The 22,823-nt window shown below is 38.5% G+C and overlaps 1 protein-coding gene across 1 annotated transcript; it reads right to left on the bottom strand.

Moving 5' to 3' along the window:
* Nucleotides 1-834: 834 nt before the first annotated feature.
* On the bottom strand, nucleotides 835-21,049 carry LOC128235065 (uridine phosphorylase 1-like). The gene is made up of 8 exons (XM_052949773.1): nucleotides 20,735-21,049; nucleotides 13,611-13,731; nucleotides 12,324-12,473; nucleotides 11,791-11,905; nucleotides 10,301-10,371; nucleotides 4,514-4,652; nucleotides 3,044-3,190; nucleotides 835-1,811 (listed from the first exon to the last, which is right to left on the bottom strand). Exons 1-8 carry the CDS (start codon nucleotides 20,797-20,799, stop codon nucleotides 1,675-1,677), a joined length of 945 nt encoding a protein of 314 aa, XP_052805733.1. The 5' UTR covers nucleotides 20,800-21,049; the 3' UTR covers nucleotides 835-1,674.
* Nucleotides 21,050-22,823: the final 1,774 nt, after the last annotated feature.

The following is a 22,823-nucleotide window of genomic DNA, read 5'->3' on the forward strand; positions in this document are numbered from 1 at the left end:
CCAGTTAACTGATTGTATATAATAGAGGAATGTTGCTGACGACAAAGGTGAAGAAGGGTTTTATAAAAGGCTGACCATGTAGATGAAAAAGCATTTTTTGAATGTTAAAATGAATATATTTTGCAGAGTTATTCTATTGAATATAAGGTATTTGAGTTATAAGTGCAAATGCCAACTTGCTCTATAACTGAACTTGAACCGAACGCCGACGCCGGGGCGAGTAATAAAGCCTCCTTATTCTTCGAGCTAAAAATTGGAATCGGCAATGCAGACGACCAGACATATTGTAAAACTTGCGGAAACGGTAATAAAACAAATACTAACAACTGGTTTATTAATATTCTTTAAAGAAATAGTAAAAACGCAAATTATGCGAAAGCCTCATTTGGAAATGTTGGGCGAAAGACCACATCATTTTATTATTTTTGAAGGGACTGCGACTTTATGTTGTATAGTTCAAACACAACGCCCGCTCCGTTCAAGTAGCTTTATTAAATGTTCTAAACAGCGTCACGCTCCCAGCCGGATCCTAACACCGAGAGATATTAAAGTCCTCCCTGCTAAAAGGCTCCCCGCCCAAAAAGCTCTCTCACTAGCATTCAAACCGACGATTATAAACCACACCGCACTAGACAGGTTATGCAAGTACCAGACGGGATATGTGCAATCTAAGTACAGTATACACCTGTCCCTGGGGTGTGGTATCAGTAACACTATGTAATATATTACACTTCATCTATACAACGATTCATACATTGTATTATCAAACACGACATTCTACCCATGAGCCACCTGACGTCATGACTACTCCAAGATAACAATAAACCAAACAAATTATTTGAGTTGTATGTTTATTATGATCAAAATGTTAGCAATCTATGTACAAATTATGCATACAATGGTCAGGACATGGTTATTTTTACCACAAAGTTATACTGACGTATATTTCTTGTATACATATAAAAACAACACTTGTTAGTCGTAAAAAATGATAGCACCTTACACATATCTGTTTTCCTTAACTATTAATACAACAGAGAGGTTCAACATCTATAAGGACCTTATCTACTTGCTGCGAAATCTGAAAAGTTAATGCTTGAATTCCTAAAAAAGTATCCCCAATAACGCACTTGATTGGAAAGTGCGGTTATGCCAGTTTATCACCCTACGGTAAATAAATAATGATGATGAGAAGGTTGCAGAATACCGGGGATGTTTGAAGATGTTCTTGTAGTCATTAAAATGGTTGATAGTTGTGACGAACAAATATATATGTAACGATATGACGTCATGATTAAACACGAAAATTATTTAGGTTAATAATTCAAAAGTCTATGAAAACAAATCACAGCGAATAATTGACCAAAGGCGACCGCCGAGCGACGGGCAGACAGAAAATGAAACGGAAATACAATAAATGCATACTCAGTCTGTATAACACTTTGTTCTATAAAAACACATGTCTTCAACATATTATATCTCAAAACAAACCCACATCAATGGCAAATCACAATAATTCTGGCAAAAATATGTACAAGAATGTTTAATTTAATCACAAGAGGCATTTAGCGGTGCGCACACGAGGCATGTATCGGTTCGCCTGAAGAGTGAAACGCCATTGCAGTGCTTGATCGACAGGCACGGACAACGTAGATCAGCGGAGAAGGGAAGCGGCTAGAGATCAAGGCGGTTCCGGATGTAACGGGCCACGAGGATCTGTGGGTAGGTCTGCCACTCCTGTAACAGCTGAAGGTTGTTGGTGATCCCGTCTCCCTCGCACCGGTCGACCAGCGTTACACAGCATACTGCCCCTGAACAGACGGAAAGACGATGGTTGAATAGTTAGCATTTTTTGATGTCATAAATGGTGATATTGATTGTCATTTGTCCGATACTGCAGTTTATCAACTTAAGAAAAGCTAATCCGTCTGGATGTATTTTTCTTCACAGAATACGGCGGCATTGGTTTTAACTTTAATACAGGGAAACATGACAACTCCCTTGTTCTTGGGAAAACATGGAGGTAACATGGCTATAATTGTTTAATTAGGGAGAAGGATCCAGTTTTAGCTAATTGTGACATTATTTATCAAGTAAATGACCGGCATACAGTTAACCACTTTGATTATGGAGAGATAGAAAGAAGATAATAGCTATAACCAGATTAAAGAAGAGGAAGCAAAAAATAAAAATGTTTTGTTTTTTTTAGATTATCAATGCTTCTAAACCTGTACGTTCCTTCTCCAGCCTTACCCGATAACCATGGGGTCAGATAAGGCCGCTAAGCTTACCCGGCAAGTTAGTCCGGTCAAAGAGGACGGTGAAGCCCTCCCGGTACGTTAGCGCGGTCACAGAGGGCTTTTTAGCTAACCCGGTATGTTGGCCCGGTCACATGGGTCATGAAGCTTACCCTGTATGTTATGTCAAATTTGGCCGTGAAGCTTAACCAATATTCTTGACCGGTCACAGAGGTCCGTAATGCCGGTCACAAAGGGTTTTGGACTTGCTGGCCCGAACACTGAGGGCCGTTAAGCCTTCCCGGTATGTTGGCCCGGTAACACGGAGCCGTGAAAATTATCTGGTCTGTTGGCCCAGTCGCAGTGGGCCATGAATTTCACTCGGTATGCTTGCCCCGTCCCAGAGGGCCGCTAAGCTTACCCGTTATGTTGGCACGGCCGAAGAGGGTCATGAAGATTACCCGTTATGTTTGCCCGACCGAAGAGGACCGTGAAGATTACCCGGTATGTTGGCCCGGGCGAAGAGCTGACCCGTTATTTTGGTTCGTAAAGCTTACCCGGTATGTTGCCCTGGTCAAAGAGGTCCGTGAAGCTTACCCGATATGTTGGCCCGGTCAAAGAGGTCCATGAAGCATACCCGGTATGTTGGCCCGGTCACATAGTGTCGTGAAGCTTACCCGGTATGTTGGCCCGATCACATAGTGTCGTGAAGCTTACCCGGTATGTTGGCCTGGTCACATAGTGTCTTAAAGCTTACCCGGTATGTTGGCCCGGTCACTCCGGTCATAGAGAGCCGTGCAACTTACCTGGTATGTTTGCGCGGTCACAGAGAGCCGTGAAGCCAAGGGACTCCATTTCCATGTTGGTCACCCCGCGGTCCGCTATCTCCCGTAACCATAGAAACTTCTCCTCCTCCTCGTGTTCACAGAACGCCCCGTCCATCCGTCCCTGACCTAGTGGTGTAAAAAGAAAACAATACCATCCTAAAAACAACATTTTCAAAATCATTAACACGCGTCAATGTGGTGGCCCTGTTTTTCTATTTTTAGTAACAGTGACCTTGAACCTAGGAACCCCAAATGCAATCCATAAAAGGTATCTATAAACTCTTCCTGTACACCAAGTTTAGTCAAGATATGTCATCCCTAATTAAAGTTCTTTAGTTTCAACCGTTTTTCTATTTTAAGTAACGGTGACCTTGACCTTAAACCTAGGGACCCCAATCGCAATCCCATGAAAGGTACCCATAAACTCTTTCTATAGACCAAGTTTGGTTAAGATCTGTCAACCCTAACTAAAGTTATTCAGTTTCAACTGTTTTTCTATTTTTAGTAACAGTGACCTTGACCTTGACCCTAGGGACCCCAAACGCAATCCCATGAAAGGTATCCATAAACTCTTCCTTTAGACCTATTTTAGATAAGATATGACATTCTTAACTAAATTTATTCAGTTTCAACCGTTCTTCTATTTTTAGTAACAGTGACCTTGCCCTTGACTCTAGGGACCCCAAACGCAATCCCATGAAAGGTACCCATAAATTCTTTCTATAGACCAAGTTTGGTCAAGATATGTTAACCCTTACTAAAGTTATTCAGTTTCATAGGTGAGTTTGACGCCGCCCGGCCGCCCGCCCGCCCGCCCGAACAACGACGTTCGCCATTCTAATAACCAGGTTTCACTATGTGAAAACCTGGTTAAAAATCAAATTATGTTCACCTAGTGAGAACCTATATGTGATTGAAATTACAGTATAAAATCAGTTTTGAAAATGACAAGAATTAAAGAGTATATATTGAATAGTTTAAGAGAAAACGGGCTTCGAGTAAAATCTTCTAAAAACGGTTACCTTCTACGTATTTAGTTTCAAGGTTGAAGATCGGTGAAAACACTAATAAATGTCAACATAGTTCATGCTGCTAAAGGCCCTTGCCCACAGATTTTAGGATTTTAAGTTTTCAACATGTTATTTGTTGAAATACTTTCATGAACAAAGATCAAACAGCAACTACCAGATACACAATTAAACATACATGCAATTTATCAATCCAAGCCTCAAATAATTGTGTTTTCATTAACGTTACTTACGCTATTCGGCAAAATAGAGAATTTCTTTTCAATAATTATTAACAAATGAGCTAATTTGAACCTTTTTAGATGTTTTATCATTAGTACACACAATTTGTTCACATTTTACAATAAATAAATAAAAATGATTTGCGACCCTATAACGTGAACGAGACCCTTAACATGTATACTAAAAGTGTATAAATCACCTTCATAGAAATCATCGGCACACAGGGTGGTTCCTAGCACGGTTTTGAACTTGTCCTCGTTTTGGCTACAGGCATGGAGTTGGCGGATAAGGTCGCTGTCCACTTTCGCCGGCCGTTCAACCGCACGCCCGAGGATGTACTAGCAAAATAAATGTGTTTTTATTACAAATTGAACTCGCCAATGAGGACAGAGAGAAGAGAGAAGGTTTATTCATGGAAATATAACACACAATATATATTTGAAATAGGCCAACATGACCCGTGATCAAAACAACATAGAATATGTAATGGTGTACGTATAGAACTACAAATAGTGAACATGTAAACTATATAACAAGTATGTTGTATCAAATAGATAAATAAATAGCAACTGCATCTATTGAGTTCCTCACATATCATGAATAATAAATAAATGAATTAAATTCTAAAATAGTACATTTGTAGAATTTGATAACTTTCGAATTACGTCCCATTCACTATACTGTAGTCTAAATTTGAAATCAAAAGCGAAAGTTATTTAGACTATTACAGGACTCGATTAAATAGCTTATGTCGGCATGGAACTTTTGCCTTACTGAAATAAAATTCTTTTTCCAAATATTTTTCTATAAATTAAATACGAGTGGGAGTCAATAAGTTCGTGAACGACCCCTTTTTGTCGCTTATTGTACATCTTTTTTTTCTTGTATTGTTTTTAACATCATATTTCACATGTGATTTAATAAATATGGAAATTAATTACTAACTTATTTCATATTTTAAATATTTTATATTGATTTATTATTATACACTGTCAACAACGCGGCGCACTTTGAAATGGCGCTGTATCTAACATAACAATGTTATATAAAGTACGTCATTTTTGCGGGAAAAGAGCGTGTGATTCAGGCGAGACTTTTACTGACGTCACTTTGACGTGTCGATCATGTATATAAGAAGTTTTGACGTCATACCATAAACAAAACGGTGCGCTGACCTTTTAAAATACCCACACTAGGCTTATCTAGTAAATGACGTCAATGGATAACGTTGAGAAGCGGGCTGTCATTAAGCATTGCGTTAGAGTCGGAATGACGCCCACCGACACGCTCAAGTTCATGAACCAGGGAAACACCGGACAATCATGTAAGCGAAGTTTAGTTTACAAGTGGCACGGGAGATTTTCAAATGGGAGAGAGGACATCAACGATGACAAACGAGCAGGAAGACCGGTAACCAGTGACTCATTGAAGCTAGCTGTTGCATCCGAGCTTTCTACCGACAGACGAAGAAGCATCGACGAACTTGCAGATATGTTTGATTCATCGCACGGCACAATGCATAAAATAATTACAAACGATCTGGGAATGAGGAAAGTCTCAGCACGATGGGTGCCGCGACTTTTGTCGGAAAATGAAAAAAAAAACGTGCGCGTGGAAACGTCACAGTGCTTTCTGGCACGTCACGCCAGAGAAGGCGACCATTTCTTAAATAAAATCGTCACGTGCGATGAAACATGGCTACACTTCTATGACCCTGAAACAAAAGCTGAGTCAATGGTATGGAAACGACCCTCTTCACCGCCACCAAAGAAAGCAAAGGTCATCAAGTCAGCGAAAAAAGTGATGTTCAGAAGGTAAACAGTATTAAAAGTCTAAAAATATTGTTTTATAAGTTGGATTTAAATATTATATTTTAAATAAATGCTTATTTACAAAAATAATAAAGTGTTTCATGTTTGTTTCTTTTATGATTAATTCCCTAATTTTATTTTAATTTGTTCACAGGTTCTGCGCCGTGATCTCGTTCACGCCATCCAGAAGAAGCGCCCGGATGTTGAGATCGAGAATCTCATCTTTCACCAAGATAACGCCCCGGCCCACCGTGCACAGGAAACACTGATGACGATTGACTTTTTAGGATTTGAGCTTCTCAATCATTCGCCGTACTCACCTGACCTCGCCCCTATGGACTTCGCGATTTTTCCAAGACTGAAGGCCGATCTTCGCGGGAGACGTGTCGAATGTCTGGCAGAGCTCCGCAGCGCAGTCCAGTCATCGTTCGCGTCCCTGTCCGAGACATGGTTCACAGAGGTGTACCGGAAATGGGTCGTCCGCCATCAGAAATGTGTCCAAGAGAGTGGAGAGTATTTTGAGAAACAGTAACCCCCATAACGTCAACGTCATAACATTGTTCCGAAGTGCGCCGCGGTATTGCAGATGGGTATTTTGTATTTTTTATTTATATTAGTAATTGTTATTGTATTCACATTTATTTTTTGTACATGTTTTGAAAACATATTGGTTATTGTGTATATTAAATTTCATTACACGCAAACGCGCATTTGTTTTTTTTAAAACGCTCGTTTACGAACCTATTGACTCCCCCTCGTAGTTGTACAGTGTGTGATTTGTTCTTTATAGAAAAATCTGGTTAACAATCAGTTATCTTCGACCTTCTTTTCGTCAGTATTTCTTTGGGTTGCATAGTGTGTTTACATTTACGACGTTGACACACGAGTGAAGGTAAAGATTATTCAAAACACAACAAATAATACCGAATAATAAGTGTCATGTGTATATAATAGATGCAAAAATATGGAAAGTGTAAAATTGAATTTCAGATGAAGTTAAGTGACATATGCAATTTTGTTTGAACAAGGATTAACGTTACTTTCGATTCGAGACAGTAGAAACAGTTCAGTACACGATGGATAATCAGATAAGTTTATTAACTGATAATTAGCTGATAAAAGAAATTTAGTACAGTTGTCTTTCATTTAATACAACATTTAATGATGAGATTCTTCAGAATCGAAGGATATGGTAGACATAGAATAAATGACTTAGATTTGAATGGATAATTTAATAGTTTCATTTATTATTAATAATGAATTACCAGTCTTTATTAAAAGTTAATTGGGAGTAGGACTGATCCCAGTTGTTATAACCAGTAAAAGAACAAAATATAATGTAAATAAGAAAATGTTTTTGTAAAATCCGATTTGAATGCATTTCTTTGTGTCTTGTTTTCTTTTCAGTTCCAGTCCCTGTGTCTGCTGTCTCATGTAATTATACATTTGAAGGTAATTCGTAGTTTATAGTTTTCTAATTGTTGCATCAGTTATCAACTGTAACAGTAGTAGCTTGCCGTCGTAATTCGAAGGTGTTATATGTATAAACAGCAAGATTTCTAAGTATGCATACATTGTTAGACTGTAGCATATCAGTACATTTGAACATGCTTGGTCTTAATCTAAAGTATTTCTTAATATATCTTACACGTAATTCATCATATAACTTGCACTCAAACAGAAAATGATATTTATCTTCTAATGTGTTACAAATACTACAGAGCCTTTCATTTCGTGGAATGTTAGACCACCTTCCTGTTTCAATATTTAGTCTATGTGATGACACTAACAATCGTGTGAGGGCAATTCTATATTTCTTCACATTAACATTCTTCAGGTAATTGCTAAGCTCAAATTTTGTAAATATCTTGTAAAAGGAGGCCCTAGTTGAGCTTTCAATTCTACTGTACCAGCTTTGAACAAATGTGTCTTTAACACGTTGTTTAAACCCACTAACAAATTTATTAATATTAGCAACTCCCTGTGCTAACCATACATCATTAAAACCAAAATTACATAGCATATTTCGTAACATAGATACCCAGTTGATACATCTAGGATTGTTTTCAACATCTTGCAGTAAAACATTGTACATAACTCTCGTATATTTTCTATCTGCACATTGTAATATCTTAAGTCAGTATTTAACTATAGAAGTAAGTCGATGCGAGTTCTACCTAATTCTCCATATTTAAAGTCATTTTGCGTCGTTATTTTAATACACATCAAGCTTTTACAAAACATAGTATGAATTCGTTCAATACCACTGGCCTTGGAAAACCGCCAAACTTCACAACTATAGAACAATATAAGTTTAACCAACTTATCAAATAAATCAAGAACATGATCAACAGATATGTTCGTGAATTTAAACAAATATCTTTTAAGCTTGTAAACATCTTTTTGGGCTTGATCTGATAGGGTTTTTTGACATTCTACCCATGAGCCACCTGACGTCATGACTACTCCAAGATAACAATAAACCAAACAAATTATTTGAAGTGTAAGTTTATTATGATCAAAATGTTAGCAATCTATGCCAAAATTACAATGTCATCTGCATACATTAACATAAATAATTTCAACAATGAAGCATCAATACCATTAGACCCCTTAAGAAATAACTCATCCTCTAAATCATTAAGGTATAAGGAGAATAAAAACGGGCATAGACATTCCCCTTGTCGTACATCAAGTAAACTTTCAAATATTTCACCAGTATCTTTTAGTAACTTTACTCTAGATTTCACCTTTTGATACATGCTTTTAATGACATCAAATAATTTACCTCTAATACCTAGCTTATACAGTTTATACCAAATATTTTCTCTATTAAAATAATCGAACGCTTTAGAATAGTCAACAAATAGGCAATATAGCTGCTGCTTTTTATTAATCACATGATTAATAAGGCTGTTTAACACAAAAATGTTATCTACTGTACCCATTTTGGCCCGAAAACCAGCTTGTGCTTCAACATAAATATAGTTACTTTCTGCCCATTTGCTTAGGCGTTCATTTATGCATTTTGTAAACAATTTACCGATAACACTTAACAAGGTTATACCTCTAAAAAATTTAACATCATCTAATGAACCTTTTTTATATATTGGAATAATATATCCTTCACTCCATTTATCTGGAAAATAACCAATTTGCATAATCTTATTAAAAAGAATCAATAATATTTGGCCTAATACATTTTTACCATGATACAGGAGCTAATTTATAATTTTATCTGGTCCTGAGCTGCGACCCATATTTAAATCTTTTATATTCCTTAAAATGCTCATCAATGCTAAACGGCAAATCTAATTCCCTAAACATAACTTTCATTTCACTGTTCATAATGTTCTCATTAAAATTTAAGATATCTTCATCTGGTTGAAAAAATCTATCATCTGGGTTATCAATAGCTTTAAAATATGTAGTAAAATTGTCTAATGAAATGACATGACAGTGGAACAAAATCTACATATAAAATATGTTGATGCTTAAAAACAATGCGTAGGAAATGGATTATACCACATAACCCCTTTGATTGAGAAAATAAAGCATTAAAAGATTCATGAATTATTGCACGAGTGAAATTTATAAGATATGAATTTTATTAAAGCTGCGCTCTCAAAGATATACAGTTTTTACAACCTTTTTTATTTTTTGTCTCGGAAAGAGCAAAGTTTTTTCGTAAATATCTGAAAACCAACGATAAAAGACCGCTGACAAAAGATCAGATCGCAGATTTTCATGTTTCCGTTCGAAAAATAATGATAATGATTTATGGCATAAACTGATGTTAATGGTTTAAGAAAAATGTATAAAACATTTTGAACTTAATGTAAAAATCTGCGATCTAATGTTTTGTCAGCAGTCTTATATAACTGGTTTTAATGCATTTTCGCAAAAATTGGCTTTTTTTAAAAGTTGTCAAAACGTTCAATCTGTGAGAGTGCAGCTTTAAACAAGGTCTTACACAATCAGCTAGATGTTGTAGTTCACTAGCGGATCCGTCTCTAAAACCGTCAAAGATTAGTTTTTACTTTAATGTAGAAAAAAAGTTATAAAATACACCGAAAATGCAGCATTTCGGACAAGAACTTTTAGATAAATTCCAAACCCCCATGCCAACACTTTATACCAAATAAGTTTCGGTTTTGAGTGACGGGCGAGCCCACCTGTTTATAGACTGGTTCCAGTACGCCGTTGACAACCTTCTCGCTGATGACCACCGTGCCGGGCTCCAATCCTGAAATGTGAAATAAATAGTGGCAAATCATAATCCACATTTGTTTACAGAGAACAATCAGATCCCATTGAGAGACTTTGTGGTTGTTTTTATTTCAGTCGAAAAGAAAAAGAATTCAATAGGTATTACAACCAGAGTTGTGGGACTTGTTACACATACACATAATATGCAGAAATCTATATGCAGAAACTTGTCCATGGCAAAATGTGTATCGTGTTGATTTTAAATGTGTATCGTGTTGATTTTAAATGTGTATCGTGTTGATTTTAATTTAAGGGTTGTTTAGTTATGGCCAAAATGTAAGGTGTTAAGGCGGAAAAAATGTCTTCTACAACCACAAGACGTATGAACTTACTTTTCTTCATACACATGTAATAATTGATCGTTAAAACGAATATCCTAGGAATAAATACATACTATGTAGGAACTCATTATTGTGTTGAAAAACAAACTCGCACCGGTTTTCTTGAGGTTTTTGCCCGTTAAATGAAACATACCAGCTTCTTCAAAATATTTATCTGCAGAATATTCAAATCCATCCAGACGCGGATATTGTTCACACATTTTGTTAGTATCCATAGTTGTTTCTACACACATTAAAATCAAAATAGTTCAACTTCATGCAATGACTGGATCCGTATTGACACTGTACATTATATACGTGCAGTACATTTTGTGAATTTCGCTCACAGCGGGACCTCGAGAATATATATAAGATATAACACAACCGCTACAGAAAAATACCGAAGCGGGATTAAGATCCTATAATACCATCTGATTATAATTATAAATAAACGCTCGATTTGACCTGTCGGGGAGTAATTATATGGACAGAAGGCTAGCTCATGATAATGCACCAGTTAATTGTAACTACGACCCCCCCCCCCGAGATCCGGGGGTATACCGAAGATAGTCGGGGAAATGGGCCGTTTTTTACCTTCCAGGTGGGCCGCAGTGCCGGGTGAATGCGGTGGTTTTGTCTTCGCGCCAAAAATAGCGAGGAATATACTTTACCTAGGGTCCCTCGGGTGCGGGGGTATTTGACGGGGATATTACCAGCAGTTCGTGACCGCAGGGCGGGGATTTTACCCGGGCTTGGCTAGACCGAAAGTAAAAGTCCCCGCTATTCTCCGGACCTGCGTGGGGGCGTGGTTACAATCGACTGGTGCATTAGATTATGATAACAACATTATCAACACTATTAATTCATAGATATATTAATGTACGAATTATTTGAATGTGTGTGCATGCGTGTGTGCGTGCGTGCGTGCGTGCGTGCGTGTGTGTGTGTGTTTTAGTTTAGTATTGAAAATCTTTGAGTAGTTGTTGTTAATGAATACCCATTATGCAAAAGGTTTTGACTGTGTTAAACTATCTAGGTAGAAGTATAGAATCATTCCGGAAATGTCGTCATCTTACCTATACCACCGCACGTGCCAATGCGAAAGAATGTGACGTTTTCACAACCAGCATAGTAGATCAGCTTCACAATCTCTTGAAAGACGATGGACAGTGAGGGGATGCCGATACCGTGCTGCAATGAGAGAGGGGAGATAAACAGTGCAAGTTGATACGTGTCACAGTTAAACTACAGAATGTGACGTCTTTTCCTCTGACATATGACACCTATATAACAACGCTTGGAATACTATTGTCCATATGGAATTATCTATACTGAGAGGGTTGAAAAATGCATTGTATTTTAGAAAACAAATGTTATAAAAAATACTAAATAAAATACCAAGTATGATATGTCATGAAAAGCGTTATTTAACACGGCAATAACATGTTGCTAACACTTCTGCTATCTATCTACAATGGCATGTATTAAAACAAACTTTAATAGAATGGGCGTAAACATGTTTGTCGCAAATGGATACTTGCTTTGTGAAATGCATCTTGGCACAATCTCAACTAGAGATTAAGACGGACGCAGCGACCGTAATACTTACGCTGACGGAGAGAACTGGTCCGGCCTTGTACACGGCATAACGGTCCGTGCCGGCAGCGAAGTTATGAACCGTGTCGCTGACATCGAATTCACGCGCGATAAACCACGCAAACTTTTCCATTCGTGTCGCTTGGCCGCCAAAACACACAACCTGAATGAGAATATATACGAAGTAACCACCATGATTGTTTGGGTGCTAGGTCAAATGTATTAAGTGACTGCGGGGTCGCCCTGTCTTTAATGTTGTTCACGTATGTCGTGGCATATTTCATTAAAAGGAAATAGATACCATTCAGGGACACAGCTAGCCCTCTATTCGTGTTGGTTCATAATTGTTGTAAGGTGTTTGGGGGCATGCACCCCCTCCCGGAAAGTTTTGACAACAATGGTGCAATCTCGTGCATTCTGGGCGTTCTGTGTTGCTTTATTATACCCCCCAAAACAAAGTTTGGGGGGGGGTATACTGGAATCGGGTTGTCCGTCTGTCCGTCTGTCTGTCTGTCTGTCCGTCTGTCCGTCCGTTTTTTTTTTGTCCGGGATTCATCTTTGTCGTTATTGAACAAATTTTTTTCAAACTTTCAGATATTAATGGCCATGATGTAAACTTGCGCCTCTGTGAAATTGGTACGGGTCACATGACCCTGACCAGAGTTATCTCCCCTTGATGTGTTAAAGTAGGCAAAATAAGCCCTGTCCGGGATTCATCTTTGTTATTATTCAACAAATCTTTATCAAACTTTCAGAAATTAATGGCCATGTTGTAAACTTTCGCCTCTGTGAATTTGGTACAGGTCACATGACCCTGGCTGGAGTTATCTCCCCTTGATGTGTTAAAGTAGGCAAAATAAGCCCTGTCCGGGATTCATCTTTGTTATTATTCAACAAATCTTTATCAAACTTTCAGAAATTAATGGCCATGTTGTAAACTTTCGCCTCTGTGAATTTGGTACAGGTCACATGACCCTGACTGGAGTTATCTCCCATTGTAGGCAAAATTAGCTTTGTCCGGCCTAACTCCAGGGCAAACAACCTAGACATGGAGGGGTGGGGGGTATTCGTTAGCCTATGGCTTACAGTTCTAGTTTAGTACTGGAAATTAGCCAGTTATAGGATCATATATCAACAAATAAACCCTTAACTCGGCGGATGGCTGATTTTTGTCAGGATCATGTGGATTCAGCCGCGTACTCGCGTATGGGCAGCTACGCCCCTGCCGTTCTTCCATAGTCTATGAATTAAAACCACAGAATATGATACGTCTATCAAGCTTGAATTACAGTGTTAATACCTTGACATCTCCGAAGAGGCGCCTGAGATCGTCACTTCCGGTTGAGAGGGCGATATGGTAAAGGTGGTCGTCTTGGATGGATTTGAGGCGGGCGTTGTGCAGCTTTACGCGCCCGTTGGATCTAAACAAACAAATTCGAGCAATGTCCAGACTTGATTGGATGAAACATAGTACGGTTATTTAAAAAATATCCGGTATTTTATATTATCATTACATGTATTATTATCAAGTTCATAAGCAATACCTTAAAACAACCATACGTACCATGAAGGTTACTTATGAAGCAATCTTCTTTCAAAATATTGGTTGGAGAGCAGAATCCGGAAATTTTGACAGGTGTTCAAGATTGGAAAGATTTTCTCTTTAGGAATGGTATTGACGGAAATAATACTTGTAGTTACGCAAACTAGGGGTCAATTTCGTATGATTATTTATTATAAATTGCCATGCACTTCAATTGCCATGAAAAACATAAATAAAAAAAAGTCAACTGCCGGCATCTGCTTCCCGCCGGATACTGCTCTCCAACCAGTAGTTTTCAATCATGGCAGACATAAGATTAATATGTCGCTTCTTATCTACATTTGATATATTCAATGTTATAAAATAAATAGCATTAAAGTTCGTGTTTTCTGATACTGACTTTAAATCTAATGGAGCCTTAATAAAGCACTTCTGAAACTAGGTGAAAGTCCTAAAATAAGGACACATATATAAAGCACTCAAGTCTGGTCTATATATGGAGTTAAGAAGAAATATTTGTTTTAAGATACGATTTGTTTAACATGTAAATATATATTAAGACAAAAACAGGCCAAGGCAAGGTTAGTTTTGTACTTGAATCGATTGATTACCTGTAAGATATAACGGCAGAATAATTAAGATATTTTTGTATTCGATGTAAACGGATCCGCATGTACTTATCTGCTGCCAGCGAATACTTGACTGATTATATGCAAGGTCATGAATATACACGTGAGTTAGTTCTACCTCGGATCAGCTTGCAGAAATGCCTGCCAAAAACCATATCAGTCAAACCAATCTCATGAATATGTCTTGAATATGCCTGTGAACATACAATATTGCTCTTTTAAGTACTGTCGTATTAAAACTATAGGTCCATTTATGCAAAACAAAACTACAAATATAGTTAATCCCAAAAGACAAACTATTATCGTGTTTGAACGCACACTCTTCTATCTTCTAGGCATATCAGGCAAACATTCAACTTTGACCGTGTTTGAAGGCACACTCTTCTAGGCCTATCAGGCAAACATTCAACTTTGACCGTGTTTGAAGGCACACTCTTCTAGGCCTATCAGACAAACATTCAACTTTGACCGTGTTTGAAGGCACGCTCTTCTAGGCCTATCAGGCAAACATTCAACTTTGACCGTGTTTGAAGGCACACTCTTCTAGGCTTATCAGACAAACATTCACCTTTGACCTTGTTTAAAGGCACACTCTTCTAGGCCTATCAGACAAACATTCAACTTTGAACTTGTTTGAAGGCACACTCTTCTAGGCCTATCAGGCAAACGTTCAACTTTGACCTTGTTTGAAGGCACACTCTTCTAGGCCTATCAGACAAACGTTCAACTTTGACCTTGTTTAAAGGCACACTCTTCTAGGCCTATCAGACAAACATTCAACTTTGACCTTGTTTAAAGGCACACTCTTCTAGGCCTATCAGACAAACGTTTAACTATGACTTTTTGAAGGCACGCTCTTCTAGGCCTATCAGACAAACATTCGACTTGGACCATGTTTAAAGGCACACTCGTCTAGGCCTATCAGACAAACGTTCAACTTTGACCTTGTTTGAAGGCACACTCTTCTAGGCCTATCAGGCAAACGTTTAACTACGACTTTTTGAAGGCACGCTCTTCTAGGCCTATCAGACAAACATTCAACTTTGACCTTGTTTAAAGGCACACTCTTCTAGGCCTATCAGGCAAACATTTAACTATGACTTCTTGAAGGCACACTCTTCTAGGCCTATCAGGCAAACGTTCAATTTTGACTTTGTTTGAAGGCACACTCTTCTAGGCCTATCGGGCAAACGTTTAACTATGACTTCTTGAAGGCACACTCTTCTAGGCCTATCAGACAAACGTTCAACTTTGACCTTGTTTAAAGGCACACTCTTCTAGGCCTATCAGACAAACATTCACCTTTGACCTTGTTTAAAGGCACACTCTTCTAGGCCTATTAGGCAAACGTTCAACTTTGACCTTGTTTAAAGGCACACTCTTCTAGGCCTATAAGACAAACATTCAACTTTGACCTTGTTTGTAGGCACATTCTTCTAGGCCTATCAGGCAAACGATCAACTTTGACCGTGTTTAAAGGCACACTCTTCTAGGCCTATCAGACAAACGTTTAACTTTGACCTTGTTTAAAGGCACACTCTTCTAGGCCTATCAAACCAACGTTTAACTTGGACCTTGTTTGAAGGCACATTCTTCTAGGCATATCAGACAAACATTAAACTTTGACCTTGCTTAAAGGCACACTCTTCTAGGCCTATCAGACAAACATTCAACCTCGACCTTGTTTGAAGGCATATTCTTCTAGGCCTTTCAGACAAACATTCAACTTTGACCTTGTTTAAAGGCACACTCTTCTAGGCCTATCAGGCAAACGTTTAACTATGAATTTTTGAAGGCACACTCTTCTAGGCCTGTCAGACAAACGTTCAACTTTGACCTTGTTTAAAGGCACACTCTTCTAGGCCTATCAGGCAAACGTTTAACTATGACTTTTTGACGGCACACTCTTCTAGGCCTATCAGGCAAACATTCAACTTTGACCGTGTTTGAAGGCACACTCTTCTAGGCTTCTCAGACAAACATTCACCTTTGACCTTGTTTAAAGGCACACTCTTCTAGGCCTATCAGACAAACATTCAACTTTGAACTTGTTTGAAGGCACACTCTTCTAGGCCTATCAGGCAAACGTTCAACTTTGACCTTGTTTGAAGGCACACTCTTCTAGGCCTATCAGACAAACGTTCAACTTTGACCTTGTTTAAAGGCACACTCTTCTAGGCCTATCAGACAAACATTCAACTTTGACCTTGTTTAAAGGCACACTCTTCTAGGCCTATCAGACAAACGTTTAACTATGACTTTTTGAAGGCACGCTCTTCTAGGCCTATCAAACAAACATTCGACTTGGACCATGTTTAAAGGCACACTCGTCTAGGCCTATCAGACAAACGTTCAACTTTGACCTTGTTTGAAGGCACACTCTTCTAGGCCTATCAGGCAAACGTTTAACTACGACTTTTTGAAGGCACGCTCTTCTAGGCCTATCAGACAAACATTCAACTTTGACCTTGTTTAAAGGCACACTCTTCTAGGCCTATCAGGCAAACATTTAACTATGACTTCTTGAAGGCACACTCTTCTAGGCCTATCAGGCAAACGTTCAATTTTGACTTTGTTTGAAGGCACACTCTTCTAGGCCTATCGGGCAAACGTTTAACTATGACTTCTTGAAGGCACACTCTTCTAGGCCTATCAGACAAACGTTCAACTTTGACCTTGTTTAAAGGCACACTCTTCTAGGCCTATCAGACAAACATTCACCTTTGACCTTGTTTAAAGGCACACTCTTCTAGGCCTATTAGGCAAACGTTCAACTTTGACCTTGTTTAAAGGCACACTCTTCTAGGCCTATAAGACAAACATTCAACTTTGACCTTGTTTGTAGGCACATTCTTCTAGGCCTATCAGGCAAACGATCAACTTTGACCGTGTTTAAAGGCACACTCTTCTAGGCCTATCAGACAAACGTTTAACTTTGACCTTGTTTAAAGGCACACTCTTCTAGGCCTATCAAACCAACGTTTAACTTGGACCTTGTTTGAAGGCACATTCTTCTAGGCATATCAGACAAACATTAAACTTTGACCTTGCTTAAAGGCACACTCTTCTAGGCCTATCAGACAAACATTCAACCTCGACCTTGTTTGAATGCATATTCTTCTAGGCCTTTCAGACAAACATTCAACTTTGACCTTGTTTAAAGGCACACTCTTCTAGGCCTATCAGGCAAACGTTTAACTATGACTTTTTGAAGGCACACTCTTCTAGGCCTGTCAGACAAACGTTCAACTTTGACCTTGTTTAAAGGCACACTCTTCTAGGCCTATCAGGCAAACGTTTAACTATGACTTTTTGACGGCACACTCTTCTAGGCCTATCAGACAAACGTTCAACTATGACCTTGTTTGAAGGCACACCCTTCTAGGCCTATCAGACAAACATTCAACTTTGACCTTGTTTGAAGGCACGCTCTTCTAGGCCTATCAGACAAGCGTTCAACTATGACTTTTTATAATTGCACACTCTTCTAGGCCTATCAGACAAACGTTCAACTATGACCTTGTATGAAGGCACACTCTTCTAGGCCTATCAGAGAAACGTTCAACTATGACTTTTGAAGGCACACTCTTCCAGGCCTATCAGACAAACATTCAACTTTGACCGTGTTTGAAGGCACACTCTTCTAGGCCTATTAGACAAACGTTCAACTATGACTTTTTGAAGGCACACTCTTCTAGGCCTATCAGAAAAACATTCAACTTTGACCGTGTTTGCAGGCACGCTCTTCTAGGCCTATCAGACAAACATTCATCTTTGACCTTGTTTAAAGGCACACTCTTCTAGGCCTATCAGGCAAACGTTCAACTTTGACCTTGTTTGAAGGCACATTCCTCTAGGCAAAAGAGACAAACGTTCAACTTTGACCTTGTTTGAAGGCACATTCTTCTAGGCCTATCAGACAAACATTAAACTTTGACCTTGTTTAAAGGCACACTCTTCTAGGCCTATCAAACCAACGTTTAACTATGACTTCTTGAAGGCACACTCTTTTAGGCCTATCAGACAAACGTTCAATTTTGACTTTGTTTGAAGGCACACTCTTCTAGGCCTATCAGGCAAACGTTTAGCTATGACTTCTTGAAGGCACACTCTTCTAGGCCTATCAGACAAACGTTCAACTTTGACCTTGTTTAAAGGCGCACTCTTCTAGGCCTATCAGACAAACGTTCAACTTTGGCCTTGTTTAAAGGCACACTCTTCTAGGCCTATCAGACAAACATTCAACTTTGACCTTGTTTAAAGGCACACTCTTCTAGGCCTATCAGGCAAACGTTCAACTTTGACCTTGTTTAAAGGCACACTCTTCTAGGCCTATCAGATAAACATTCAACTTTGACCTTGTTTGAAGGCACATTCTTCTAGGCCTATCAGGCAAACGTTCAACTTTGACCTTGTTTAAAGGCACACTCTTCTAGGCCTATCAGGCAAACATTTAACTATGACTTCTTGAAGGCACACTCTTCTAGGCCTATCAGACAAACATTCAACTTTGACCTTGTTTGAATGCACACTCTTCTAGGCCTATCAGACAAACATTCAACTTTTATCTTGTTTGAAGGCACGCTCTTTTAAGCCTATCAAACAAACATTCAACTTTGACCGTGTTGAAAGGCACACTTTTCTAGGCCTATCAGACAAACGTTTAACTTTGAACTTGTTTGAAGGCATATTCTTCTAGGCCTATCAGACAAACGTTTAACTTTGACCTTGTTTGAAGGCACACTCTTCTAGGCCTATCAGACAAACATTCAACTTTGACCTTGTTTGAAGGCACATTCTTCTAGGCCTATCAGACAAACATTCAACTCTGACCTTGTTTGAAGGCACACTCTTCTAGGCCTATCAGACAAACATTCAACTTTGACCTTATTTGAAGGCACACTCTTCTAGGCCTATCAGACAAACATTCGACTTTGACCTTGTTTGAAGGCACATTCTTCTAGGCCTATCAGACAAACATTCAACTTTGACCTTGTTTGAAGATACACTCTTCTAGGCCTATCAGACAAACATTCGACTTTGACCTTGTTTGAAAGCACATTCTTCCAGGCCTATCAGACAAACGTTTATCTTTGACATTGTTTGAAGGCACATTCTTCTAGGCCTATCAGACAAACGTTTAACTTTGACTTTGTTTGAAGGCACACTCTTCTAGGCCTATCAGACAAACGTTCAACTATGACTTTTGAAGGCACACTCTTTAAGGTCTATCAGGCAAACGTTCAACTATGACTTTGTATAACGGCACACTATTCTAGGCCTATCAGACAAACGTTCAACTATGACTTTTGAAGGCACACTCTTCTAGGCCTATCAGACAAACGTTCAACTTTGACCTTGTTTAAAGGCACACTCTTCTAGGCCTATCAGACAAACGTTCAACTATGACTTTTGAAGGCACACTCTTCTAGGCCTATCAGACAAACGTTCAACTTTGACTTTTGAAGGCACACTCTTCTAGGCCTATCAGACAAACGTTCAACTATGACTTTTGAAGGCACACTCTTCTAGACCTATCAATCAAACCTCAACTATGACTTTTGAAGGCACACTTTTCTAGGCCTATCAGACAAACATTGAAAGTGACACTCATCTTTAAAATCAATACATACACATGTATAACACAATTTTTTGAATGATTAACCTTGAGTGATTTACCACTACTTACAAAATGAAGCATTTATGGAAAATAGTGATTACTAATAACAATATTATTACCATGTATTTCATAGCTGAAAATGCACAAATATTAAATGATTCCGCGAGTGCTAAAAAATTTACAGTGACCACATTTAGTCTCATAAGGTAGTAATAGCGTGTTTTCTGCACCTTTTAAACACGGTATCCTAGTTAACATTGTTTTCGATATGTATTCATCATTTTCGGTAAATTAAAACAATTGTATTGATGGTGGTACAACTTATACATCTTATTTGACCCTCTTTTAAAACACAATCTTCCGGCTTAATAGACATCGGAAGACAAACAATTTCATTTCACGTCAAACACAGCATACCAAATCATACAAAAATCAATTATCAATTAATGTTTGACTAATCGCCTTGCAGGATAGTGGCATCAGGGGTTCTTGTCATATCTAATTTGACGAATAATCTAATATTCATCATTTCAGTACTAAACTATACCTCCAATGCGATTGTTTAACCTCAATTTTTTATACTACAGCAGCAGCATTTTCAGAAACACTAAATGTAACAAGAAAGAGCTTACGTGGGTAGAGCATCTTCTTTCCCCTCTTCGAAAACAGCAGTTTTGTTGTCTTCAATAATATCCATACTTACAACACCAACATATATCACGACTTATTCAAATCGAAGTACACCAGTTTAATTATAAACACAACTACCTACACCTTGTCTGGAAATTACAGTGTAATTAATAGTTAAATAGTGATACTGTTGGTGTGTGTTTAACAACGCGTGTTAAATATGCCAATTTAATTAACCTCTATAAATATATAGGACTTTAAAGCACTATGGCGATATGTATGTATATTAGTATCAAGGATATAACTCGGTGGAAGCAACACACGGTTTGAATTACCGAGACAGAAATGGTTATGGTAAATAAACAGGGTGATGAAATACTGAACGCCGAGGAGGATTGATATTAGGTGGAGATAAGAACTTCCATTGTTTGAAGGCACAATCTTCTAAGCCTATCAGACAAACATTAACCTTTGACCTAGTTTAAAGGCACAATCTTCTAGGCCTATCAGACAAACATTAACCTTTGACCTTGTTTAAAGGCACACTCTTCTAGGCCTATCAGGCAAACGTTTAACTATGACTTTTTGAAGGCACACTCTTCTAGGCCTATCAGACAAACGTTCAACTATGACCTTGTTTAAAGGAACACTCTTCTAGGTCTATCAGACAAACATTCAATTTTGACCTTGTTTAAAGGCACACTCTTCTAGGCCTATCAGGCAAACATTTAACTATGACTTCTTGAAGGCACACTCTTCTAGCTCTATCAGGCGAAAATTTAACTATGACGTCTTGAAGGCACACTCTTCTAGGCCTATCAGACAAACGTTTAACTATGACTTCTTGAAGGCACACTCTTCCAGGCCTATCAGGCAAACATTCAACTTTGACCTTGTTTAAAGGCACACTCTTCTAGGCCTATCAGACAAACGTTCAACTATGACTTTTTGAAGGCACACTCTTCTAGGCCTATCAGACAAACGTTTTACTTTGACCGTGATTGAAGGCACACTCTTCTAGGCCTATCAGAGAAACGTTCAACTATGACTTTTTGACGGCACACTCTTCTAGGCCTATCAGACAAACGTTCAACTATGACCTTGTTTGAAGGCACACCCTTCTAGGCCTATCAAACAAACGTTCAACTTTGACCTTGTTTAAAGGCACACTCTTCTAGGACTATCAGACAAACATTCAACTTTGACCTTGTTTAAAGGCACACTCTTCTAGGCCTATCAGACAAACGTTTAACTATGACTTTTTGAAGGCACGCTCTTCTAGGCCTATCAGACAAACATTCGACTTGGACCATGTTTAAAGGCACACTCGTCTAGGCCTATCAGACAAACGTTCAACTTTGACCTTGTTTAAAGGCACACTCTTCTAGGCCTATCAGGCAAACGTTTAACTACGACTTTTTGAAGGCACATTCTTCTAGGCCTATCAGACAAACATTCAACTTTGACCTTGTTTAAAGGCACACTCTTCTAGGCCTATCAGGCAAACATTTAACTATGACTTCTTGAAGGCACACTCTTCTAGGCCTATTAGGCAAACGTTCAATTTTGACTTTGTTTGAAGGCACACTCTTCTAGGCCTATCGGGCAAACGTTTAACTATGACTTCTTGAAGGCACACTCTTCTAGGCCTATCAGACAAACGTTCAACTTTGACCTTGTTTAAAGGCACACTCTTCTAGGCCTATCAGACAAACATTCACCTTTGACCTTGTTTAAAGGCACACTCTTCTAGGCCTATTAGGCAAACGTTCAACTTTGACCTTGTTTAAAGGCACACTCTTCTAGGCCTTTCAGCAAACGTCAACATTGACATTGTTTGAAGCCACATTCTTCTAGGCCTATCAGACAAACGTTCAACTTTGACCTTGTTTGAAGGCACATTCTTCTAGGCCTATCAGACAAACGTTCAATATGACCTTGTTTAAAGGAACACTCTTCTAGGCCTGTCAGGCAAATGTTTAACATGACTTTTTGAAGGCACATTCTTCTAGGCCTATCAGACAAACATTCAACTTTGACCTTGTTTAAAGGCACACTCTTCTAGGCCTCTCAGGCAAACATTTAACTATG

The sequence above is a fragment of the Mya arenaria genome, chromosome 5 (genome assembly GCF_026914265.1).
Source record: "Mya arenaria isolate MELC-2E11 chromosome 5, ASM2691426v1".
Classification (NCBI taxonomy): domain Eukaryota; kingdom Metazoa; phylum Mollusca; class Bivalvia; order Myida; family Myidae; genus Mya; species Mya arenaria.

Excerpts from the sequence above, each read along its gene's own strand:
- LOC128235065 (XM_052949773.1), bottom strand. The coding sequence starts at position 20,799 with ATGGATATTATTGAAGACAACAAAACTGCTGTTTTCGAAGAGGGGAAA. Across the intron at positions 11,906-12,323 it reads GACCAGTTCTCTCCGTCAGC|CACGGTATCGGCATCCCCTC; the intron begins GTAAGTATTACG and ends CTCTCATTGCAG. Across the intron at positions 1,812-3,043 it reads TGACCGCGCAAACATACCAG|GGGCAGTATGCTGTGTAACG; the intron begins GTAAGTTGCACG and ends CCGTCTGTTCAG.